Source organism: Lissotriton vulgaris, chromosome 6 (genome assembly GCF_964263255.1).
Source record: "Lissotriton vulgaris chromosome 6, aLisVul1.2, whole genome shotgun sequence".
Lineage (NCBI taxonomy): Eukaryota > Metazoa > Chordata > Amphibia > Caudata > Salamandridae > Lissotriton > Lissotriton vulgaris.
The window spans coordinates 1162141616-1162168768 of record NC_141694.1 but is presented as its reverse complement, the minus strand read 5'-3'; the positions used below and the strand labels follow the sequence as shown (position 1 = coordinate 1162168768).

Below are 27153 nucleotides of genomic sequence, written 5' to 3'. Positions count from 1 at the left end.
CATTTAAGGGCAATTATGAGTTCAACATCTGGAAGGGGAATAACATGAGAGAACTGGTGTTCAAGCACTGATGCCTGCGGGAGTTTCTTGCATTCTGTCCCTTTTTATGGGGACGTGTTCCACCAGGTTTGACCTGACGGATTTGTGGCTTGTAAATGTAAATGTAAATGGGTTTGTATTTATATAGCGCCTTCTACCCAAAGGTCTCGTAGCGCTGTTTTCATACCGCTGTGGAACCCTTCCTGGCTTTCCTGTGAGATGTCTACTCCTGGGCGCCCCCATGGTGAAGCCAGGCATCCAAGCGCTGTTGGGGCCATTGTGGAGATTAAGCAAGCTATTGCCCAGAGTCACAGAGTGGGACCCATGATTAGACTAGGCACCAAGGAGAGAATTAACAGGTCCGAGGAGATTGAATCCAAGACCCGCCGAGGCGAGAATTGAACCCTGGTCCCGGGCCAGACCTCTGCATCAGGGTCTGCCGCTCTAACCATTGAGCCACGCTTGTGGTAAAACCAAAAGTGGTAATACTGCATGACCAATAATCTCAATTTGGGCAGGCTGTTCAGGCAGATACACCGAATTTCTGAATACAAGCTGGTATAGTAATACAGAAAATCAAGATGAGAACATGATGGCACAAGCAGTTAACTGAAGTTATGTAGTGGAAATATGATTAAACTTCTGATTACCAATAATATGTCAATTTGCAAAATGGAGTATGTGTGCCACAATAGCAAGTGGTAAGCCACTTAAAATGTCCTTCCACTTACAAACCTTGAGAGAAGCAACAATTAGAAAGAGAACTAATGGCCGATGTTAATATGAAGGAATTGGTTTTCTTCAAGGGAGAAAGGTTTTTATTATATCTAATTGGCAGTATCAAACATTATTGGAATACATTTTACTATAATAAACTTCTTTTTAAATTCTTCCCTTTAAAAACAGTTGTCACCATAAAAAAGCTTACAACATAGGAAATCAAGCCAGACATTCATAACATGACAATTGCACTAACGCGTTACAATGCTGTCAAGATGATAAAAACTGATCCACATTACTCAACCTAATTCATTGTAGGTCTAAATTACACTAAATCCCATTATATATTCCAATCTGATTGACCTTTTTCGCCTAATTATTTTCATGTTATCTATTTTACACAATTCTTTTTTAGTTTAAAGTCTGTTTTTATTTCACCCCCGAAGAAGGGAGTACGCAAAATAGGGTGACATATACACGGCGTTAAGCCTACAACCCCATAGGGGCCCGCCGCGTCAGAGGAAATGCAGGAAAAATAACTTGCAAAGCATGCTTGCTTCTCAGCATTATAAACAGCGTTCCGCCTACAACCCAATAGGGCCGGCCGCGTCAGAAGATAGACATAGCATTCTGTCATGCCCAATAGTAACTGCCAATAAAACCTAGACCCTAGGCCCAAGTATAGACCAGGAACCAAAACTAAGAAAACTACCGGACCAGAGTGGTCCAACTTACAACCAGGTGCCTGGGAAAAGGCAATAGGACAGCAAAGATAGCAGAAGAGAAGAAGAAGAACGAGTCAGGAAAGAGGAGAGAAAGGACCTAGAGAACAGCAAAGGGACCATTGGGAAAGGAGTTTTCAAAGACCCCGTCAGCAGCAGAAGCATCCGCTACGTGCCACAGTACAGGCTCCAGGGCTATCACACCACAGGCCTGCGTGAGGTAGGAGGAAGCACAGCATCGTCCACTAGATGCAGCGCTCTCAATCTAGGGGGCATGCTTTGCGCATGTTCGGATTTGCACAAATAGGTCACCAGAGGTTGCCATACCGCCTTGAAGCGTGTATTGCGGGACTGCAGTCTAGCGGAGAGTAACTCCATAGTAATGACATGCCAGAGTTTCACAATCCACGCAGCAATAGGGGGCACCTCCATCTTCTTCCAGTACAGGGCAATGAGTTGTCTGGCAGAGCCCAGCATTTGTAGCGCTATAGTCCAGTCACTCCGGGTCAGAGCTAACAGATTCGCAGGTTTGATTCCCAACAACAACGTACTAGCGGCATCAGGCAGAGGAAACCCCAGGACCCCCTTAATGTGACTCAGGACCTCCTTCCAGAAGACGGTGATCAAGGGGCAAGTCCACCAGATGTGTAGGAAATCCCCAGGCGCAGCTCGACACCTCCAGCAGTCGGGAGAAGAGGTTGGGAACATTTTATGTAAGCGCCGGGGCGTGTAGTACCACTGGGTCATCATTTTATATGCATTTTCCTGTTGCGGTATACTACGGTATACTTTAGGGATATCGCGCCACAGACGAAGCCACTGCGTTGGTGTAATATCGGTACCCAGCATCGTGTGCCACCGCTGTTGATAGGTCTGTGAAGGCGGCACCTGAGGATGTTGCAGTATCTGGTATATCTTGGAGATCAAGCCCTTCGTTTCGGCCCAGGAACGGGTTAGGCGCTCGAACGGGGTAAAGTCTCGGCTGGCCCCCGCGTACGTTGCATCCGTCAGGACTCAGTGTCGCAGCTGAAGGTATTGCATCTCGGCCTCAGGCGGGAGTCAAAACTCCTCCCTGCAGTGGGCAAAAGACTTATGGGTGCCTCCATCAAAGAGGTCTGCAAGGACCTGAGACCATCTACGAAAAGCTCTAGTACGGAAAGCCGGTGGAAACCACGGGTTGCCCTCAATAGGGGTGTGTGGGAAAGGAAAGGTCGTGAGACCTCTACGTACCGCTATTCTGTCCCATATTTCCAATACTGTCTTCGTGGGCACCGCCAAATAGGCGCTCGGGGAACGCCCTGTTTTATGGTTCCACGCCAGGTCCCAGATGGTACGGCCGGTTTCAGCCCTATCCATGTGAAGCCACCCCTTTTCACTTTCTCTGATGCCCCACTCAACCACGAAGCGCAAATGGGCAGCCCAATAATAGTCCACCAAATTAGGACACGCCAGCCCTCCACGATCTCGTGGTGCCATAAGGAGTGCTTGGGAGAAGCGTGGCCTCTTCCCCCCCCCCAGATGAAGTTGGTTAATTCCTTCTACAAATTCCGAATATTATGTAAGGGGATGGGTGTAGGCAGACACTGGAACAAATAAAGGAGTTTGGGTAGGATGGACATCTTTATTGCATTGAGTCTACCCAACCATGATGGTATTAGAGACTTCCATCTTCGTAGGTCTTCAAGGACCGATCTGCGGCAGTCTCTCCAATTAACTGGCGACCACTCATCTAATGAAGGGGTCAGGTGTAGGCCGAGATACCGAATGTGGCGTTCTGTCCAACGATACAGGCACATCTGCTCCAGAGGGAGGATCTGGGGTTTAGGGACGGTAAGGTTGAGTGCCCAGGATTTGCTGTGGTTAATTTTCAGACCAGAGACACGTTCAAAGAGGCAGAGTGTGGAGTGGCATGCTGGTAAAGACTCCCGGGGCTTACTGAGGGTGAGGATGAGATTGTCCACATAGAGCGCTACTTTATGGTCCCGTCCACCCAACGGAATGCCGTGGATGTTCGGAGCCCGCCGGATCATATCCGCCAGAGGCTCAATCGCTAAGGCGAACAGCAAAGGCGAGAGAAGGCAGCCCTGCCTGGTCCCTCTCCCTATGCTAAATGGTTCAGTTAGCTGTCCATTCACACGGACCCTGGCCTTTGGGGCAACGTAAGGCGCCATGATTCTAGTGACCATCTTTGGGCCAAGTCCCATCTTGCAGAGGACCACCCGGAGGAATGACCAGTCCACCCGGTCAACCGCTTTTTCAGCATCCAACGAGAGGAGACAGGCCGGGATCTGCCAGTGGTGCACCTTCCCCACCAGGTGAGCCACCCTGCGCACATTGTCGGCCCCTTGACGGCCACTTATAAATCCCACAAGATCCGGGTCAATCAGGTCAGGCATATGGGGGTCCAACCGCTTCGCCAACACTTTGGTGTATATTTCAAAATCTGTATTTAGTAGAGCTATCGGGCGGTATGACGAACAAAGTGTGGGGTCTTTCCCTGGCTTTAGGACTAAGGCTATTTACGCCATTCCCATATCCGGAGAGGGACCCTGTTCGTCAGTGAAAGAATTGAAGAGCCGGAGAAGGTACAGTCCCAGCTGAGCCTGAAACAGGTGATAAAAGGAGAGCGGTAGCCCATCAGGACTCAGCATTTTCCCCAGGTGGAGCTCACTAAGATCCGAGGCCACCTCTTCCTGTGTTATCGACTCCTCCAGGAGCTCAGCCGAGTGGGGGCGCAATGTCGTCCCGCCGTACTGCTCCAAGACTTCTTCCACCAAGTCAGGAGGCGTCGTCTCCGCAGTGTATAGCGAAGCATAGTAATCCCGGAACGCCTGACATTTATCCTTAGCTGTCGCCGCTCTGGACCCATTAGGTAGCTGTACATTCGCTATATGGGACTTAGCAGCCCTGACCCGCAGCCTCCTCGCTAAGAGTCTCCCAACCTTATCTCCCCCCTCAAAATGTGTCTGTTTTAAAGCCAAGAGGGAGCCTTCCGCCCTGTTAGTACGCAGCAACCGCAATTGGTCTCGAAGATTCGCCAGGCGGCGTCTCGTTTGCAGGGTAGAGCCTTCCCGGTCCTGCGCCTCCGCCTCCTTCAAGTCCTTCACCAGGCCATCCTCCACTGCTCTCGTCTCCCGCGTCCTCGCGATCACAAGAGACGTAATATGCCCCCGAATCGCGGCCTTAAAGGCGTCCCAGACCACCGGGAAAGGCGTCTCGGGCAAGTCGTTGTACTCAAAATAGGCGGTAATGGCCTCACGGATGTCCTCAACATTTGCTGTATCTCGAAGGATGCTTGGCGGCAAATATCATTTTCGCTCCCGAGGGGGGCCCTCACCCGGGGCCCGAAAGAGCAGTTCCACATGAGCATGGTCTGAGATTGAAATGTCAGACATCTCCACTCCCGCTACATCCCGGACAAGGTCGTGGGACATAAACAGATAATCGATGCGAGAGTAGGAGCGGTGAGCACTCGAGTAAAAGGAGTACTTACGTTTATCCCTGGAGAAATACCGCCACGCATCAAACAACCCTAGGTCACCGATCTGCTTGCGAAGCGCCAGGGACATCGCTCCAGCCCCACTGAAGGAGCCCAGCCCCGATCCATCTTTGGGCACCACACCATGTTCAAATCTCCCCCCAGAATTAGCGAGGGGCCACCCTGAGGTATCTGATCCCGCAAGAGGTCCCGGAGGAAGCGATCCTGCGCCTGATTAGGGGCGTACACGTTGCATACTGTTAAGCGGCGACGTCCCACCTCGACATTCACCCTAAGAAAGCGGCCATCGCCACTCCGGAAGGGCCTTCCTTCCCCTCGCCTGATGCCAGCCCTGCACATAATCGCCACTCCTGCTGTTTTCGTGTCCGTCGCTGCCCAAAACTGAAGAGGGTATATAGGGTGAGTCATGCGCCCAGTGTCAGCCTGTAGAAGGTGGGTCTCTTGCAAGAAAATGATATCTGGATTGTGCCGCAGGAGATAGTGCCAGACCTGTTTGCGCTTGTTGGGCGAATTAGGACCCTTCACGTTGAGGGTCATGATCTTCAGAGGACTAGCCCTACTCACAGCCACGCCAAGGTGTCGCCAAGCCTAGCACGATCCGCTCAACAGTCATATCACACTCAGCCCGTCCACATTCAATCCAGAGCCATATCTCCCTACCTCCCACCCGCAGTCCACCTCCCCTCCCCAGACCCTCACAAGAAGAAAGGAAAAGAGAAAGAAAGGGCAGTAGGAAACCAAGCAGGATAAAAAGAGAGAGGAAAGAAACTAAGAGCCACAAGGCCCGTCCATCAAGAAAAAACACTTGCGGCCAACCGGGCCGCAGAACACTGACCCCGTAACAGGGCATCCTACACCCACAGGTTCGGACGCTCTCCGGGATGTCACTCCCTAAGGTGCAGGTCAAAACAAAAAAGGGGGTTGTGACAGTCTCAAAGGGAATCCCGCTAGGGAGGCCCCGCCATCCCCGCAGCCCACAGAGTCGGAGTCAGGGGTGAAAGGAAGGAGTCTCTCTGCTCCCCCCCCACACAGACCCCAACAGGATCCGGGTATACCCCCTCCCCCGAAGCAGGGGCGAAGAAAGAGACAGTCCATTGATCAAGGTGGGAGGGGGCCCTCCTCTAGCTCAGCCTTATCCCCCTCCAGGGATCGTATGTGGGCTATAATGTCTTGCTTGGCCTGTGAAGGAGAGAATCCTTCCGTAGGGGGGGGGGGGTACGGCGATGCCGATGCACCGTGTTCCAGTCCGGTCCCGCCGGCTCCCTCCTCTGTCTGCGGGCCCACGATGGGCTCGGCGGAGGGGTCGTTGGCAGGCGAAAGAGCTGCGCCGCCTCCCTGTAGGATCTCATCGATCTGCGCTTCGATTCCCACTGAAAAATAAGGGCGAAGGGGTGACCCCACTGGTAAGTGATGCCCAGGCTTTGAAGCTTCTCAGTCACCGGCCGGAATGCGTGGAGTCGCTTAAGGGTGTTGGGTGCCAGGTCCTGAAAGATTTGGATCTCATGGCCGTTGTATCTCAGATCCGGGTTGTCACGGGCATTTTTCCAGATCGCCTCCTTTTCAGTGAAAAATTGGACCCTGGTCAAGATATCCGGCAGGACTCCCGACCTACCCGCTGGGGTGGCCACCCGATGTGCTCGATCCAACGTTGGGGGTGAAGCGTTCTCGTCTCCCCAGACCTCATGCAGAAGCTGCGCCACTTAGCCCATGATGTCCTCCCCTTCTTCTCCCAGCGGAATGCCCCGGATGCGGAGGTTGTTGCACCGACTTCTATCCTCCAAGTCCTCTTGCTTCATCTGGAGCTCGATGTTCTGCTCCTCGAGGGCCACCAGGCGCTGCCACAGTTGTTCTTGGTCCTCCGTTGGCGTGTCCATTCTCCGTTCCAGCCCATCAACTCGATCTCCAAGGTCCGTCACCTCTCTCTAAAGCTCCTTCACACAGCTGTGAACCTCGGAACGCAGGGAGCCTATCTCCGCTTTCAACTCAACCATGAAGGAGGACATGAATGCTTGAGTGACCGGCGGAGAGCTCTCGGCACCCCCGGATGGACCTTCATCTGCCGCAGGCGCCCCCGCTTTGCCCCACATGGCCACAACCGTATTGTCCTTGGGGGTTGCCACCGAATCGGTCTTGCCGCCTTTGTTGGAGCGCCTTATCACTGAAGAATTGTCAAAGCCGGGAATGCAGGCAGTTCCCCGGCCGACTAGGAGAGGAGGCGGGCTCCGCAAAGATCTAAGCAGGGAGACAACAAGACCCCCCCCTCTACCAAAGACTCCGGCCTTGCACCAGGACAGGGCCCCCTTCACACAAAACAAGGGTTCAGGTCTCCAGGAGGGACTCCCACACCAGTTAGTTGTGTCCCAGAGGGTATGAAGTCAGCCGCTCCACTGACCACCGCTGTGCCCCACCTGACCGCCCCACACAGCCCCAGGCCAGAAAGAGAACTATTGGAAGGCAGTTCAAGGTCCAGTCCGCTCAGGCCCAAGGCTCCACAACCGGTGGCTCCCACGAGGGCCGAGAGCTCAGTCCAAACACTCCCGGGGCCGGGTTACTCCACAATGAGGGCCCGATGTAAAGCGGGGAACAGATCTCCCCCAGCTCTCCAGGGCGCCCCACGCAGATCAACAGGCCTCCCAAGTCTGGTCTCCCAGGGTTCTGGAGATGATGGATCGCTCCGACCGCTTCAACCACACCCCCGGGGAAGGTATCGCTCACCTGCAGACTTCAGGACTCACTCCTTGTCAGATCACTTCCCTGTGGGCTCCGCTCCACCACCGCAACTGGCAGATCAGCGCAGGGGGGGGGTTAGGGGGTCCGGACCGGCCCCAACACACCGTGCTGTCGTTATCGGTGCCGTCCAGAGCCCCAGACCCCGTTGGCCACTGGCAACCTCCGCCGCCCTACACCAAGCCAGAACCACAAATCCGCCCGCAGCGTTCTGAGGGTCTGTTAGCTCCGCAGCGCACATAGGCCGCTCCTGCAGCACACAAAATTGCAGGTCCCAATGCCCAGGGAGGCACCCGCTGCTCCACCGCTGCTCGCGCCGCACAGAGGAGCCGCCCGCTGGGGTCCCTCGTTCTGCACCTCAGGGCTGGAGCTGCAGGTATGTCCAAAGCGCTTAGGACCCGGCCCCCGGGCCGAAATCACGGCCACCGGACACAGCAAAATGGCGGATCCTCCTCGCCCGATCCGCGGTGGGGATTCCGCACCTCCGCTCACCCTCTGGTCATCGGGGCAGAAAGAGGGCCAGCCTCAGTAATTCCACCAGGTGTGTTGTTAGGGGCTCTCCGGGGGCGCACCAGCGGCCTAGGCAATCAGGGCGATACCAGCGGCGGTTCGGGGCTTCAAGATGGCGGGCACCCCTCCGGGTCTCCGATCGGCATCCTGTAGAAGCGCTCGTCCTCCGTTCTCCGGGCAAACCACCCAACCGGACTCGGCTCTGATCGTAGCAGCCCCGCCGAAAAGCTCCGGGGGAGGAATTAAAGCCCTCCGACTCAGCTTTAATAGCTCGTTATAGCGGGGAACAGCGGGAGCTCCGACAGGACGCGTCCGCTCACATCGCCATGCAAGCCACGCCCCCACAATTCTTTTTTAAACAACCAAAGAAAAAAGAGGGTATCTCAGATATTGCAAAATAAGAGAACGGGGTATCTACATGGAAAGAAACACACGCTTCCGTTCAACTGTTTTGAAGCCATCCTTCCATTGGTGAACCTAAATAAGAAAACATTTGTTTACAAAAATTATACAGAACTAGACAAGTGGCAATAACATGCTTCCAACTTTCCCCCTCACGATGACATCTAAACAGCAATTTCTAAAAGATGGAAATAACCTCCTGATTTTTTTAGGCGTACAGGAGAGCAGCCAACACAAGGATAAACCCATTCTACTAAAATACGAGGCCCAAAATATCTTATATAGCTATATTGGCCTAATTCTTTCCACTCTTTAAGTGCAACTCTCAACCCAGTTTGCTTCTCTACTCTCTCAAGGATTAGAATTTGGCCAGCCTGTATGCGTGAATACCAGCTGCATACATCTCTAAGTTGAAATTTGAACAACATTTTTAAAATACCCTGGGCTTAGCTCTTTCCTTTAAAACTGGTGATATAGATGCATGATCCTGCTGATTTGAAAAAAAAACGACCAAAGCTCTTTACCCAAACCATTATCTGAAATACCAAGCTGCACCCATGTTTTCTATGAATTTATCAATTTAAATTTCAGCATCAATATGTAAGCCTAAAGTATTCCAACAATGTAATTCTGTAAAAAGGCTGATACTAAAAACAGATAGAAAGGAGAACCAATCCCGAACCAACGTGGAAAAACTTTGAAGAACAAATGAGCTAAAGACTTGAGGGATTATATTTAAAAAATGTGAGCACACTTAGGCCCAGATGTACAATTGCACTGGTCCCAAAAATCATTTGCAATTTGTACTAGCTTTATTACAACAAGAATATTATTTTGAAAGCCTAAGTATGTACTAATAAGTCGGTTCACAAAATATGATTTCGGCGTCAGTTCAAAAATAATTCCTTCCCTTTTGCAAATAGATTACCACTCACCCTAATATTTGTGAACACATTGTGCTGGAAGTTGGGATTGTGTGATGGCAGTTGCTGACAGTTAGGGGAATCTCTTACTTAGCATTGGTAGTAAACTTACAATTCTTTGCTGAATGAGGCATGTTGAGTGTTTGCATTTTCCTCATTAAAATATTTATTTTCATAAGACTTCGGAAAATCATTAGCCAATGTAGATTCATATGTAAGATAGGCATCATAGGACAAAGGTTAGTTGCATATTTTCTGTTCAGCAGCCCATTTAAGCACTCGTTGTAAGTTGCCCGAATCGGTACCTCCAGGAGGGACTATGCCAGTGCATTTGAGTCGACTTTCCTGGTGTCTCTGAGCCTGGAAGTATTGGGTGCGTGCGCTCCAGACCCAATAGTTTTAAACACAGAGAGATGGGAGCCGCACGTCCCAGTGAAGCTCTGATGGTTTTGGGCAGCTGCAGTGCATGGCCACTTCTGGCTCATTTGCTTCTGCATGGGGTGGAGCAGAAAAAGCTAGATGATACTGGCCAGAGTCTTTCGTCTGGTCCTGGTATTTACCCATTGAGTTTAAGGGGAACATGTAATAAGGTCCTTGGTGTTAATGGCAGGCCCTAGATGATTGGGTCAGGCAAGAGAACAAGTTCCAAATAGAACAACAAACAGAACCATCTCTGAAATGAAGAGAAGAGACCATGAAAATACCATTGTTACTCAATGAGACAATTTAACACCCCAGTTCCACAAATATACATTGCATGATCTATACTACTATTATAAAGAGAGAACTGGGAACCTTTGAGCCGGGTAAACTCGGGAACCACAGCGCCAATCCAAACACCCGATATATCATTGTAATTGTCAGGGTCTGCAGATGGACATAGGCTATATAAAATTAAAAAATATACGTTCTTTAAAAAATTTACGATAAAAAAAAGTAGTCCCTTGGAAGTAGCGCTGGCCGCGACGTGCGTGCTGACATCAGGAGCGTGGGGAGGAGCGGCGTACAGGAGCGCGAGGAGGAGCGACAGACATGAGCGCGGGGAGGAGCGGCGGACAGGCGGGGAGGAGCGGTGAGGAGCGGCGGACAGGCAGGAAGGAGCGGTGAGGAGCGGCGAGGAGTGGCGGACAGGCGGGGAGGAGCGGTGAACTCAGGAGCGCGGGGAGGAGTGGCGGCTGAGGTAGGTGAAGCAGCTGCAGGTGCGCTCCGGGGGACCCACGGACAACGTCGGGGCGGGCGGGGGCCCTGAAGCCTGATTGCTCCCACGGACAACGTCGGGGCAGGCGGGGGCCCTGAAGCCTGATTGCTCCCGGACAACGTCGGGACGGGCTGCTAGTTTCTCATATAAGAAGTAATCACAGGTTGGCCTGCCATTTAGTGGGTTACGTTAGTAGTGTTTCAGTGGTGCAATGTTATTTGTTCTCTTTACAGTAAATCCATGTAATTTACTAATCTGATGTACTGTAAGCATTTGTGATTGTGTGCAATCTGTGCTTATATGTATTCTGGTTGTCTTCCTATTTTGCAGAGGATTGTATGCACTGCAGTGGAGAAAACTATAAAGGCACTGTATCAAAAACAGTGTCTGGCTTTGAATGTCAGAACTGGGACTCACAAACACCTCACAGTCATGGATACAAACCTGAAATGTAAGTCACAACAAAAACTGTCCACGTTAGTTAGAGCAAGTAATTAACAGACACGGTCAAATATACAGTTTCTCCTTTCACAGGTTACTCCAAAAACTTTCATATCTCTTTACGAAAAACAGGCCAGTTTTCTTGAATAAGCTCTTTCATATCACATGTGTGTATATGCCCCCCCCCCCCACACTTTTTGCTTTTATGGGACTGTAGTTACCGGTCTAATACGAATGTGTGCATAGGGTGGCTGATTAAAAAGCTCTTGTTGCATATTTTCTACCCTTAATACATGATAGCAAATTGTTAATCCTAGTTGACAGCTCAGGCTTTTATGCTAGACCACAGGGCAGCAGTGCAGAAAACGGTGCCAGTTTGAGTGTTTGTTTGCTGGTGAGAAGGAGAAGTTCCATTTTAATTAGCTGTCCCTGGGTGGGTGGATAGATCTTCAAGTAAGTTCCCTGGGGCCCTTCTATCTTGGACCCCCAGACATGTGCTTTCTAGGATACTTCTTTCCTCCTTCAGAGGAAGTGGTGAAAAGGTAGACAAGACCTATTGGGAAAACCTGTCCGTGACCAGTCCAGTGACCTCAATCAACCATTGATGATGTACCACTGTTTCTTGGTGCTTTCACCACCATACCTGAAATAGGAAAAGAACAGAAGAGGAACAACCTATTGTCTGTGTCTCCTGGGAAGAGGGCTGAGGCCTAGTTTTTTGCTTTTTCTTGTGCCCAAGCTCTTACATGCTTCTCAATGATCAGACTTTCTAAAATCCTGTAGCCCAAGTGAAATAAAGGACAAGAAGAGGGCTTCTTTACAGGAGAACCAGCAGAGCAATGGGAACTGGACCCTACACTGGAGCATGGCTGAAGGCAGTGGTTGTCTTTCCCCACTGCTGTTTGTGATCCTGCATTCTCAAAGCTGTCCCTTGAGTTGGGAAATTTGTGAGTGTGAAGGAGGAGGCCAATCATTAAAAGACTGAAACTGAGCCTTTGGTGGTGTCTCTTGAAAAGTGGTATGGAAGTCTATTTTCTACTGGGGACTATGGCCTGGGTTGCCCGGAAGATGTCCTTGAAGCTGACAATATTTGAACATACCAATCTGTTAGGTAACTAATCCTAATTATGACCACCAAGCCGATGTGAGGCAGCACGATATGTTGTTAACTGTTTTTTATTTTAGTTGCAAGAATGACCTCTACTGGGTTCCTTTGGTAATGTGCATGGACTGACATTGACTTTTTAAGCCACCATTGTTTTGTGCATTTGTTGACATTTTCTATCAAATCTCTGATCTCCTATGTCCCTTATCTAATTTTTTTCTTCTTTCTGCTAACTTGCTTTAATAATTTTATTTATTGGTTTCTCTTTTGCCTATCCCCACCATCGTTCGTTGTGATGGCCATGTAAAGAATTTGAATCCTATTTTGAGGGACATGTACAATGTGAGATTGTCTCTCCTCCTTTTCAGTAGGAACCTCAGGAGCCCAAGCTCAGGTACCTTACAACAAATGGAGACCTCCTATCATGAACGTGCTGTTTGGCACTGTCTGAGCACTGGAGGACTTTGGACCTGATCCCTTTCAATTGACTCTTACCAGGCATGATTTGAGATCTGTACTGCATCCTAATATCTTACAAATGCCAACAGTTTCAAATGTGTATCCCATTTTGCATTTAAATGGTGTGAGGCCATTTTGCATCAGTCATTTGTGCCTGTCGGTATCTAGCTGTGCCTATCTATCTATCTATGCACCTCTAGTGTTAAAGTGTACTGTAACAATTTTGCAAACTAAAACTCCCTCAGTCCCAGATGTATTCATTCCACCCTCATCCATATCAATACCAATGAGACAAACATTTGATATCTGAAGACCTAAACCATTGGCAATCAAACAATAATATTGAGATCCTTTAAAAACTCCTCATATGACTCAGGAAAACACAGTCTAGTCGCTATTCTCTTCAACCCTTCTGATGCTGTGGAAGTTACCCTTGATAATTCTAATTCATCTCTTGGAACCTTTGCTGATTAACTAGTGTCCTCTTAGCCAACAGGGTGTAACATAATTTCCAGCACTTATTGATATTCAGAAGACCCAATCCCCAACAAGACACAAACAGAAAACTAGAAATAACAGGTTATTTACAAACACTCTTGCAGACGTCTCAACCCTCGAATCTGCATCAACTGGTCTCAAACACACAAATCCCTGAAAACAGCTGAAACACTGATTATGAAACTAAAATTATCTCAGAAGTTATGACCAAAGCAAAAGCTAAACACTGCACAAATCAATGCCTCCTCCTTTGAGACTGAGTCTCACCAGGAGTGCTATTTCGGACAAGTGCCGTTAGTCTCGACACTTCTCTCATTTTTTGTTCAAATATCAAGTCCCCTGAGGCCAGGTGGGACTTTTTCCTGTGGCACCCAAAAGCTGTATACCTTCTATGATTGAAGATTTACTCAGTTTACTAAATTACCGGTGAGTGCCGCACATCACTTCAATTGTTCTACTTGTACTTACTGGGACCCCCACACCCTGCGAGATTTGGATGACCTAAACTGAGGGCTTGGTGTGCAGACAGACTCTGGACACCCCCACAGCATGAGTCAGCCGTTAGACCAGTTAGCTCTACTGTGCCACTACAACCCCCTGTATTCTACAGCAGTGTATGTAGTTTCTGGCAGCCACTGATCATGACAACCCTGATTCCTCAGGTATCGTGGAAAAAAATACGGTATCTTTCGCTCAGTAACTTGTACTTACTTTTCTCAGAATATACATAGAATGACGATTCCAACAGTTTCAATAATTATTTATTGGTCGAGCGTCAGCCTAGTGTGAAACAAATTGGCTGCGGCAATCAAAAGACAGGAGCAGACAAATGTGACCGCTAGCACCAATATCGTAAATAGTAGATACATTTCTATCAGAGTGCTAATAAGATGAATGAAAGCAGATTATATAAAATAGTAGTATTGGCGTACTCCCACGATGCGTAGTCTACCTAATTGTACTAAGCCTAGATATGCAGGTGAAGCATGTGTATGTAAGTGCCAGGATAGATTCTAATAAAGCCAAGAATCCCCCGGGGAAGTACTAACTCCTCACCTGATGGTTTAGAATGAAGGACCCCATCTTTGCGGCGAGGATGGCACCCCGCAAGGGATGTCAGGTCTCTGCCTGTCGAAGGATCAGCCTGCAGAGTCTCTGTTCAGCCTGGAAAGAATTCTCCTCTGTCCTTGTATGAGGGAGTGAGGGTCTTTTATACTAAAGGGGTCACTCCAGGGTTTCTTCAAGAATCAATATGTTTTGAAACTATTTACTAATCCCTCACTAATCCATTTCTGAACAAAAACCCTTCTGCATAGCTGGCTGTTGAACATGGGTGAAAAAAAAGTGGTGACCCTTATACAGAATAAATCTACTGCGCCTGAGGACATGTTTATGTATGTCAGGTACAGAGATTAAGATAGGGTACGGAGCCTGGTGTCGAAAAGGCAGAAGAAAGCACCTAGGTAAAAGGTTACCTGTGTAGAACCGTTATGTCGTGTGGATGGGACAAAATGTATGTAATTGGTATGTACATGATGGGACTATCCTAAAGGACATGACACCCACTCCTCATCCAAAGGTCAAAAAGGTCAGCTAGGTAATGCTAACATAAATGCTATAAAAAGGCTTTAAGATCATTTATATTAAAACATACTAAAAGCACTTAAAAAGGTCTTAAAATTGTGCATAAAAGCAGAAAGCATTCTTCCCTAAAAGTGTTCCTCTATATATTGCATTGTTTCTCTGAGCACCTTGGAAGTCACTACACTCAGACAGAGCAGCGAGAGAATAATGAACCAAAGTCCGTTCAACCTTCAATTTGGTAGATGTTTTGAAAACTTGCCAAATGTTCCCAGCACAGGAGAGGCCAGCTTGTTTAAGAATCCTGTGCTAAAGAGCCAACATCACTGAACATGTCATCCTCAGGAGGTAGACCTTCCAGAACGTCCAGTATGATATCAAGTGAGTAGAGGTGGTCATTTCTGGTTCCTACGGCAGCCATAAGGGAAGAATTAGATGCCTGTGTCTCTGAGACTGATGCCTGCACATCCATGGTAGAGCTGATCTCTGTTCTGACAGGAGCTGAAGCGTCCAGTGGAGAATCTAGGAACGCCATCATCAACATGGCAATAGGCTGTGGACAACTGTGCACATGGGCCCGCTAAGGGCCCAGGAGCATGTCTATGTCCGGCAGCGGAACCAATGGAAGTGTTAGACAGAGGTCAACACAAGTCAAAATCCACAAAAGAGGCTGCGGAATACTGGCAAAATGCAGTCAAGCCAGGCCGGTCTGAAAGACAGGAACCAATACTCACTCAGCTCTCGAATCCAAGTTATACCCAGGAAGAACACCAATCGCTCACAATGTTGCTCCAGCTGTATTCTCTCCATGTCTCAAGTGATGTTGACATCCTTTGTGAAGCAATAGAATTAAAATCACGATGCCCGCCACTGAAAGAAGGACCAAAGGAAGCCCTCCAAAAACGCTTGCCAGTATGGAGTGTATGAACGATGGAATCACTCTGAAAATGGTTTGAAAGGAGATTAACAGACCTGATCCAATGCTCTTAAGTAAGTGTACTATCCCCTGCATAGCAGACATGGTAAAGACCAGTGCCACGACTCTGACTCCTTTCGGCCTCTGGGCTTGTGTCTTCACTTTTACTGGTTGATTTTGTTAAGTGACATATTTGCCAAGATTAACAGAAATCTTGAAGCTGAAGCATTCACAGAAGCCCCTCTGTTCGACCCCAGGGATGTGTCAAGTACAATCCTGCAAAGGGTTACGCAATTATAGTGTGCAGACTCGGGGAAATCTTTTTTTTTTAACCAAGCGCTACATCTTGCTATGGTTTCTGAATGAACATTGCTTTTTGACAAATGTTTGCGGTTCACAAGTCTGAAGTTCTTAAACCTCTACTAAAACATATGATTTATAGTTGTTACATTAGAGAAGTAGTATTTCCTATCGATGTTATTCGCTGCTTTTTTCGTGACAGTTTTTTGTTTGCTTTTGTTCAACAATATTGCTATTTCAAGTTTCATAAACTATATTATAATCTCTTTATAAGAAGGTGTAAGAATGAAAATCACAGTTCATATGTGCAGTTTGCCAGTGCAGTGTGCCCTTATTGGCATGTTTTTCTTCCTCTCTCCAACTTGATGCAGATCTTCAAGTTGAGCCTACCTATGTGGTTGCAAAATACCTAATTTGGGCATACCAAGAGCCTGGGTGGGGTTTCAGACAGCTCACTGCTTTCCATTGGTTCGCCTTATTGTTACTCTCATTTGAATCCTTTCCTTGTCCCAACTTGTCCATCTTTTGTTTGTCCCCAATCTAGAGCAAACCCTCTTTACCATCACTCTTATTGCTTTTGGTGTGGGTTTTGACAGTCTGATCTCAGTCCCTTTCACCCACAGCCCTGTTCAATGTAAAACTTAGCTGGGCATGTGAGCACTCCAGTTTACCACACATGCACTTTCCTTGGCTTCTCTCAGTCAGCACAATAGTAATGTCAGCTCTTTCTAAGCCATCACTCTTCCCCGTACTCACCAAATGCAAACCAATCTCAGCTGATCTCACGCAACGGAAAACACCATAGGGAGTGGAAGCCCAAAACCCACTTCTATCAGATTTGATCTCTAAAGACTGTAATCCTCTAATCCTGTGATTCCACGCTCTGTCACACATGACTACCATGATAGGCTGAGGTTGAGGTTAACCATAAGCAAAAGACCTCTGTCCTCACTACCCCAAAGCTGGGAAAATTGTCTGCAATGCCTTCAAGCACTGGGGACTTGAAAGAGACGATATTTTGAAGTGCATGATTTAAACTCCCCAGATGGTGGAGAGCAAAGTTTTTCTGCCCTAGTGCCATGTTCTCTTGAGGGGACAACTGTGGTCTTTTGCTCTGATCTTCCAGAGCACATGTCTGAGGGCGCAATGTGAGCTTTTGCCAACAAATGTTGATTTTATATTGTCCATGTATGTTTAAGCATTTCTACTCATTAGCCTGAGGACATTTTAATGCTAACTGCTAATGCTCATTAGGGATTGAAGCCACATGTGCAGTATCTAATGCCTACTGCACCTTCTAAGCTCTTCCACCTACTGCCCACAAAACATGTAATTTATAGTTACTTCTGCTTACAAACATATAAGCGATGTCAAACAAGAACGTCTAAGCACTTCACCTACTATCAGACACTGCTCAACCTGCACACTCACCCACCGTTTACTCTGCACAGTCACCCTGACATTGCGCTGGCAGTCAGATACAGCTCAGCCACCACTCACACAGTGCTGACTCTACACTCACACACCATTGACAAACCCCTCAGGCACTCATATTCCTCTCACCACCCACACACAACTTTCACCCTGAACTCAAACCGCTCATTCTTATATCAGCCTTCTTTCATGCACCACTCTCCCTGCACAGCGAGCACTCACACCATTCTCCCAGCACACATGCACTGCTCCCACACCTCTTAGATTAATATTAATCCCATAGGTGAAACCTAATGCATTTATAAATGCTTGTTCTTTCAAGCTGCCGTGTTCATTGAAGGAACTGATGCTTTTTTACAAAAAAGAAGGTTTCCATTTGGGAAGAGTTTGGGGTGCAGCACTGAAAGAGGAGGGGACGTTATCTGTCCCCTGGACTACTTCCTACTTTCCCGCAGCTGTGGACACCAAATTGCTGAACAGACTACAGGACAGGATGGGAATATCAGGCAAGGTACTGAAATGGTTTGAGTCCTTCCTACATATTAGAAGCCAGAGATTCCTGGTTAACCAATCTATCTCACCTGCACGTCCAAACACAATAGGAGTACCTCAAGGATCCACACTATCTCCATCACTGTTTAATTTGTACATCGAACCCCTCACAGAAATTCTGCGAAATTCCAAAATATCTTACCACATGTATGCAGATGACACGCAGATCTACATCAAGATCGAGAACAGGGAAGACATCATTTTAATGAACGATGCCCTCAAAATGACATTAAATTGGCTAAGAACCAATCATCTGGAGCTAAACGCACAAAAAACAGAATTCTTACTCATCTCTCCACAAAAGAACCAATCAGAAATGAAGGAATGGACGAAAACTATCACAGCGTTAAATAGCACTCCCACGCTAGTTGATTCGGCGAAATCACTTGGAATCATACTGGACGAGAATCTAGATATGAAAGCGAACATCAAAGCAATGGCAAAAAATGCCCGTTTTCATCTGAACTATTTACGAAAAATGAAAGCATTTTTAACGGACACAGATGTAAAACTAGCAGTTCAATCTCTAGTTATCTTGAGGATCGAATATGGATGCACTACATTAGCAGGCTTACCAAAAATCTCCACAGCACCGCTAAAAGCTTGCCTCAACACAGCAGCAAGACTGATCTCAGGAACGAGGAAATTTGACCATATATCCCCGCACCTGAAATCCTTAAATTGGCTACCCTACGAAGCTAGAATTCAGCTAAAAATGGCATGCATTACACACAAGGCGATTCATCACAACACACCAAAATACCTAGCTCAGAAAATTGAAATATCGGGAAGAAACAGACCGGCCAGGAAGACCAAGGAGCTGATGCTGAGACCAGCCATCTTCAAGAAAAAGAAAACCTACGACAGAGCTTTTTCCGGAGCGGCCCCCAGAATTTGGAACTCTATCCCTCCGAGCATTAGAAAAATTCCGAACACCGCAACATTTAAGAGGGAAGCAAAGATCTTCCTCATGAGCAAGTTCCTACCATAAATAATCAGGTCATCATCCAAGCCCGAATTAGAGAGGACTTCTCTACAACAGTCGGGAAGAAACTAGGAAACGGCCAACTCTATAAGGTTACTAGCGGTCGACATGATACTATTCCTGGACCCGATAAACACAAGGAACTATGAAAAGTCTTTAAAACATTATTATACAGGAGAATATATTTATTACCAATCCTACCTCAGTTCTTTGTATACCCACTATGTATCTTTATTGTACATTACCTTTTTTACTCCTCGTTACCCTCCTTCCATCTGGCATGAGAGGAAGGACACCTATAGAACTTCTCCTCTGTAGTTTCATTTTCTATTGTCGTGTGAAGCGCTCTGATACCCAAGGGTCTTGTTCGCGCTATACAAAACATTAAATAAATAAATAAATAAACATCCCTTTCAAGCCCTTTCCAATTGAAATATTGTATGAGTTTGTAAACCTATTTTGTGGACTGAAAATCCTTTGCCAATTAGCAACATAAGTTTAATACACACTAAAAAACATTTTACAGTTGCAGATCCTGTTACTTTTGCGATTAGCATTTGGCACAATTTTGATGGTAAAAATGCCCGTAGGAATGGAACCAGTCAACCTTGGGCATAACTTGAAATTGAATTAAAAATTTACCTTCCGGCTTACAGGCGCTGTATCAAAAGACACATTGCACCTTGGTCTACTGCACTTGCTTCCACCCTGCGCCTTTATATTTTGTAATTGTAAGGGATAGCATGGGAAAGTAGTACATTAAAAGTAAAAAAGAAAATGATCTCCATGTTTTATCTTACTTTTAACTTGCAGCCAAGATCTTATTCTTCGTTGATATATTTTGATTAAATTGTAGTTTACCAGAAAAGGATCTGAAGAAGAATTACTGCCGAAATCCTGATGGCGAACCTCGTCCCTGGTGTTTTACTACTAACGCAAACAAACGTTGGGAGCAATGCAGTATTCCTCGATGTGGTAAGTCATTTCAGCAATGTCTCATCTGCATAATGGATTGGGCCATGGAAATATCCAGAGTTTGTCCACTTGAGTGGCTGAACAGGTACTTCTTTTGATTCATGGAACACAAAATTGCCTAACTTCTTTCATTATACTTTTTAAAATTGAAATTCTGTTTTATTAAAATGTCATACACATAACCAGTCCATATTCAAGTAGGAACTCCCCACATGCCACGAACATATGATAGTACTTCAACTGGCTGGTCGCGTGGTTCCGGAGACTGCATTCCGGGTATGGGGCAACTCTATGAGAAATAATTACACTTCAGTAGAAAACAATATGTAGGACCCAACATCATCCATTGATCCTCCCTGCACTTCCGTCATCTGACTGTACTTCGTCCTGTCCTTTCCACTGTCCCTATATTTTAGGGAATTTGTTGGGGCATCCACATGTTACAAAGATCTCTTATTCATCTCTCATGCACTAATCCATGTGGGTCTCCCACTGCCACAGTGTCGGGCCACGAAGCTACCCTATTTCGGTAAAATATCACACCATGCGATTATCAGAGACACATTGCAGAAGAGGAGTGTGTATTTATGCAATGTATGGTCCCACCAGATGCCCAGCATCACCATCCTTGTGTTTGATTCCAAGGGCTCCTCCAGCACTAAGGATATCCTGCTTTTAACTGCTTCCCAAAATAGGATTTTCTCGGACACTCCCATATCGTGTGCATAAGTGTACTTCTCTGGGTGTACCCCCAAGGCATCTATCTGATGTTATCCTGCCCATGGCAAATAATCTAGATCTGCTATAGTACGCTTGGAGCAAGATTTAGAGCTTGATCAGCCTAAAGCCTGCTCTGATCGCCTCCTCCCCTGGGTGATGGCACGCCACTCCTTAGTCCCTGTCCTTCCTCCAATTTCTTAAGAATTCCCTCCAATTGTTCCATTAGCGCCATCTGATGTGGGGTTCTATTGGCCTGAAGAGTGCTATAGATAACTGAGATGGCCTGGCAATGAAGTTCTCTCATAGTATAGGTTTTTAGGTCTTTGTGTAATAAATGTTTTTGAGAATTGTCTTTATGAACTGTTGAGGCTTGTGAAACAAAAAATGTTTGGACAATCATTGATATCTGTTTTTAGAAACTGCTGAATTAATTCCTTTATATAACATTTATGTGTTTTTCAATATATGAACAATACATTTGTTATGTTCAATTGACCCATTCCTTTAGTTTCTTCGACAATTTGTAGGCTACACGTTATTTTTTGCTTTGGTGATAGAAAATTCTCCTTTGAGCATGTATGGAGTGTGTATGTAGTTAACCAAAGAGGATCTGTTTATGACTTTGGTCTACTTGGTGCCCTACTTCTTTGGTTTGAAAGGGCCCCTCTCTTTTTCTTGAGATATAATGGATTGGGACACCCAGGACCTTATACTATAACAGACTCTTGTCTGGTATCTCTTCCTCCAGGCCTATACAGCCCTGGAGTCAGTGTCTGATCTGTAGAAAGCATAGATATTGGCCCCCCGCCAGGTCCTATGGAGTTCTTCAAAAGTCATCAATCCTAGGGTTCTCCAAACATCTCCAGGTTTTAAGATGTCTTTCGTAACCACTTCTTGGGACCTTCCTCTCTCTGCAAGGGAGTTAGCCTCATTGCCACCCACAGCACCAACACCATCCATTTGGTGACCTTCCTCAATGAATTTACAACTATTGCATTGAGGGCGGGTAACTCTTTTGGCCTATTTTTCCCATATTTCCATTTAATATAGCCCTGTGGATCTAGGGCTCTCTTGTCTGCACTTTGTAAGGGTCTGTCTGGTCCACAAAGGACCATTCATTAAGTACTACCTAAGGCATAGCCCTGTAGTACAAACAGAGATTTGGTAACGCAATAACTCCATTGCGGCTGGCCTGATGAGTGTCTCTAGATCTATGTGTGAAGCCAGGGCCAAGGGCGGGCCCATCAGAGCTCGGAAGAAGGCTGGGCCATTCCTTTAAGCCCTAGTACCCAAGATATTCTGAGTGTTGATACCACTTCTATATAAGGTATTGTACCTGTAGTTGTCTTTCGGCTCGCCTGAATTAATTTTTGCCATGTGCTGGGGGTATTATAATGACCAAAAGGAAGGGTTTTACTGATCAACCCAGTAAAGGAACAGCAGGGACACTGGATGAATTTCTAACCAGGGCGGAGTCTGTTCTTAACCATGAGAATTGACTAGTGGAACAACGGCTTTCACAGGGATCTCTTATCTCCCCAAAGCACTCTTCCCTAGGCAGTATCACATGGGTGGGTGAAACCTTAAACATATCACAAACAGCGCCCACTGCTTACTTGTCTCCTGCACCACCAATTCCACTCTCCTCCCTAGTGGAAGTCATTTTGGTCCTAATATTATCACCAGGAGACAGGCTGCTAAATCAAACTCTGTAAATGACAATGAACCGCCGGTCAAAAAAAGGAAAACTGGGGGATCTCAAAAACAAAATACCCTGGAACCAGCTCAGGCAGGGAAATCCAGAGGGACTTGAGAGACTGGAGCTGCTGAATCTGGCCAAACTCTAGATGGAAACATTATATCAACCCCAACTCAACCTCCAAGATCGCTTGACAATGCTACTAGGGAAAGACTTTAGACTATGGTTACCACACTCTTGGAACCACTTTTTCTCAAAATGACACAAATTGAGGAGAGGCTTAAAACTATTGAGGATGTGGGGTTGAGCCAGGGGCTTTCAAAATCTATACCCCCTGAGATGTGTACAACAGAGAACTACCTGAGCACTACAAGAACTAACTTAGGCTTCTCGGGTTCAATGCGTTCACTAATCCCGACACAACTTGTAATGCTTATCCTACTACTCCTGGGTTATCTAGGCCCCCACAACCACCATTTAGTAACACTGTGAACAGCTCCACAACCAAGTTACAGACAGCAAATCTAAGAAGGGGTACAGGTGATCATAACCTACCAGGACAGGCCGAATCTAACGTGGTCATTAATGAGGGTCCCCCGGGCATTGTAAATCAGACACTTCACCTCCCTCCTGCATCCTCCCCCCACGTATTAGTCTTCGGGAACGTTCTGAAGTTGAGGGAGGGCTGGTATGAATCTACGGTCAACTAATAGACAAATCATTACACTGGCTGTCCCATCATATCAAGCACAGAGGGGGTCCTACATTGAACAATCAAATGCTTATGGCGCAAAGGGTTGACTGGGTGGGTCCGGGGAAAATGTTGGAGGGTGACTGCGTAGTGATTAACTTTGACAATCAATACGCGCTGAGATATATTTTAGATCAACGACACAGTCAGCCCCCAAGAGATACCCACACTAAGGGTCTTTCTTTGGCTTATTTCTATAGCCATTCCCTACCCACCTTCAAAATCCCAGTATGTACCTATTGGGCGACCTAGTCAGGCACATAACCAAGAGGGATACAGCTGTAGCAGGGTCAAGAGTTTGCACAGCAAATAGGTATGCCCCACTCTCCTTTGCGACTGACTATCCCCTTTAATATCTAAATCGCCTCTCTCTGAGCACCCTTTACATTTTACCACTCCCCTTTCCCCCAGACAGAACGAGCTTGAGGGAAAGCATAATAACCTATTTAAAATAAGCACTTGGAATGGGGCAGGAATTAGCAAAAAGCTGGATAACTTACATTGGCAAAATATTTGGCAGGCAAAAGATATTATCTGCTTCCAGGAAACGTGTTCTATGGAACATGTTTTCATTAATAGCTATAGTTCTTTTCAAACTATGGCCTCGACATCAACTGCTGGGAGGCCGACGGGGGGGGGCTCCTAACTTTAATACCTAATACATCATCACTAAAAATAAGGAAATTTGATGATCAGAGCTTTTTCTTCCACCTCCTTGTCTTTGAGTTTCCGAAAATGGGCATTTGGACTCTGATACGTTTTTATAATAATAACTTTGGCCCAAAAATGCACATGGTTGTTAACGAGGTCAACACCTCAATTGAGGAGATGTTTAAATGCAATAAGCGAGATGAGGTATTTACTATAATCTGGATGGGAGACTTTAATATCCATCCATGTAAACATAATCAAGACAAGCCATGCGGTTTGGTTGACTTGATGGGCAGTCCTGCCTCTCCTTTAGCTCATAGCATCTATGGTAACTGCCTTAAAAGGATCCTGTCTACTAGAAACTTGGCCATTATGAACATTGGGGGGAATTCAGAGGGTTCCCCCCTGAAAACTTTCTGAGAGGCCTATGAGTCAGCAATTGATTTTTATTAGTTTCTTCTACGGTTGAGGGTAGTTGCAGTAGCACAGACCCTAATTTGAATAGTTTTAGCGATCATGCTATTTTAACTGATATAATAACTTTGAACTCTGCTGCAAAGGTTACGCATCTAGTAGTCAACTGCCCCGTATTGGCCAGAAAAAATGGCTATCAATTGGAATGGGCTCAAATTGATAGGTTTAAATGTATTCCTGAAATAATAAAAAACACTCAAACTAGTATTGAAAGGTGTCTGGACTTATGCATAGCACCGTCAACTCCTCCTGGTCCTCTCATTTACAGATCTCTTGAAGCATATAAAGGCAGCTCTTACTCAGAAAAGTAATGGAAAGAGCCCTAGACAAAAGGGATGGTCCAACACCACCTGTAGTAAAAACAATAAAGCCTTTACTATTGCTCTCAAAACTCGCCACGTGATTAAACCCAGATCGCCCTACTGTGCACTCAGTTTAAATTGGCTAGAAGAAAAAGAGAGAGAACACTAAGGGAGGGGATTTGGGAAAGGCTCGCTCAAGCAACTATGTCAGGAGATAGCAGAGAGTTTTGGGGCATAATCAATTAACCGTATTTAAGACCCAAAGGGACCCTTCGCTGGATACAAATGTTGGTGAGGAGGAGTGGATGGAGCACTTTGCTAATATCTTCTCACTAGCTGAGCCCCCTGACCTTTCTCCACCTGTTCTCTCGAAAAGAAGGAGGGTATTCCTGTCATTCTCACTTAATGAGGTTAGGAGGGCCCTATCGTCATGCAATATAGGAAGAGCCCCTGGCTCGGATAGGGTCCAAATAGACTTCTTCCAGGACAACTATGACCTCTGGGTTCCTTTACTGACCAATGTTTTTAATAGCATAGCAATAGTAGCCCTCCCCCCACCATGGAAGACAAGTATAATAGTTCCTATCTATAAAAAGGGGGACAAAAGTAGCCCAAAAAATTACAGGCCTATCTCACTTCTAGATACCACTGTGAAACTCATGGGCCGTCTGCTTTTAGCTAGATTAGAGGCTTGGGTAGATGATAAGAACATATTATTGCAGGGCCAGTATGGGTTCCAACAGGGTAGAGGAACTGTAGATCAGTGCCTCAACCTTTCACCGATCATTGACAAATATACAAGGGCTAAGGGTGGGAAAATCTATCTCGCCTTTATGGGTCATTCAGCAGCGTTTGACTGCGTTTCCCACACAAAGCTCTAGTATATCATGAAGATCGACCCTCCAATAATTGATTTTAACCCAGCAACTATACTCGAAGGCATCAGCATTGGTCAGATACGGACAAAATGGGGAATGTACGTGCCCTTTTAAGATCTTAAGGGGGGTAAGACAGGGCTGTGTCCTCGCGCTGTTCCTATTTTCAATCTATACGAACGGCGTGGGGAATGCCCTTTTGGGTGTAACCCCTGATCTCCCCATGTCCGATTCTATCCAGCTCCCAATTCTGGCATATGCAAACACCACAGTCCTCATTGCAGGAATAAGAATAGGGCTGCGTTGTCTAATCACCACTTATGCCGCCTTCGAGGACTCTCTTGAAATGAAGGTTAACCAGTCACAATCATTTGTAATTATTGTAGGGGGGGAACTCAAGGAAAACTATCCCACCTCCACACAGAATCAGGGAAAATCGAGGTGGTGGAGTCCTTTCCCTATCTTGGGGTACTCTTCGATAAGAAACACAGGTGGTCTAGATTAATTGATGCTGGGGCCATGGGAATGGAAAGGAGTTTGGAAGCATTAAAATCATTTATGTCAAGGATGAGCATGAAACCTCCGGCCACTTTCAAGCATATTTATCATGCTAAAACTAAATCTGCGGCCATATGAACACTCCAAATCATTGAAGATAAGTTTTTAAAATCCTTGGTCTCTCTTCCCCAGTCAACATCTAATTATGTACTCCATCTGGAGTTGAGCCTACCCTATATCACAGACTCAATTAGATTGTCTCCTTTGCTCCTGTGGTTCTCAATTTGGTGAACGAATACTTTCCCCTTAACTCAGAGTATAATAAAAGATTGCCTCAGCCTGGAAAATTATAAGAAAATTAGATGGATTAACTACGTCGAGCGAGAATTCATGGAGTTGGGGTTCAAAGTACTGTTGAAGGACCCAATGGCTTGCAGGTTAATGTCAAAGCAAAGATTGGTGGACACTTTTATGCTGAAAGCGCAGTACACTCGTAGGCAGAATAACCACAGGAAGCAGTCTATTCTGGCCCATTAACCACATTTACCTATTTGGGAAGGTGGATACCCCTGCTTAGAGGAGGCCATAATATCGCACCATAAATTCATATTACTGCGGTTTTAGTTAAATCTGATCCCACAAATGTTGGGGTTTCCTCAAAAACATTTAACCATTTGGACCTGATTATTTGCCCCTGCCACAAGTCCTCTGCCCAAACAGACCTTCATATACTGTTCTTCTGTGGTTATTATCTTAAAGAAAGGAAAAAGTACATTGTACCAACTGTAAAGGACCTTCACTTTGTCCAATGTAAGGATGCACTATTTAAAAAAAAAAAAAAAACCCGACCACCTACTGAGCTTCTCGATAGCTTCATTTCTTTGGGCTTGTATAAAAAGGCGACAGACCTTGGGATTATAACATTTTCTAGGGAAACTCTTTAATTATGTATATATTGTACTTTAACTTATTATTGACTTAACAGCTTTTAATACCTATAAACTGAAACCTCGAATGAACTTTGTACCCTCTTTTATAAGAATCTAGACGAAATGATTACCGCATTTTATGCACAAGAACAGTTTTTTAAAAAGAATTGTTGTTTATGCACTTTCATGATCATACCTAATAATGTTTGAATAAAGTTGAAATTGAATTGACAACAAAAGCGATTTTGCTCCACCTTAAGTACTCGAA

The 27153-nt window shown here is 46.2% G+C and overlaps 1 protein-coding gene across 1 annotated transcript in view; it reads left to right on the top strand.

Moving 5' to 3' along the window:
- PLG (plasminogen) overlaps positions 1-27153 on the top strand; it is a 330074-nt gene that overhangs the window by 111871 nt on the left and 191050 nt on the right. Inside the window, exons 6-7 of the mRNA XM_086927242.1 lie at positions 11071-11191; positions 19868-19986. Of these exons, the coding sequence (XP_086783368.1) occupies positions 11071-11191; positions 19868-19986 (240 nt within the window). The remainder of the gene's footprint in view (positions 1-11070; positions 11192-19867; positions 19987-27153) is intronic.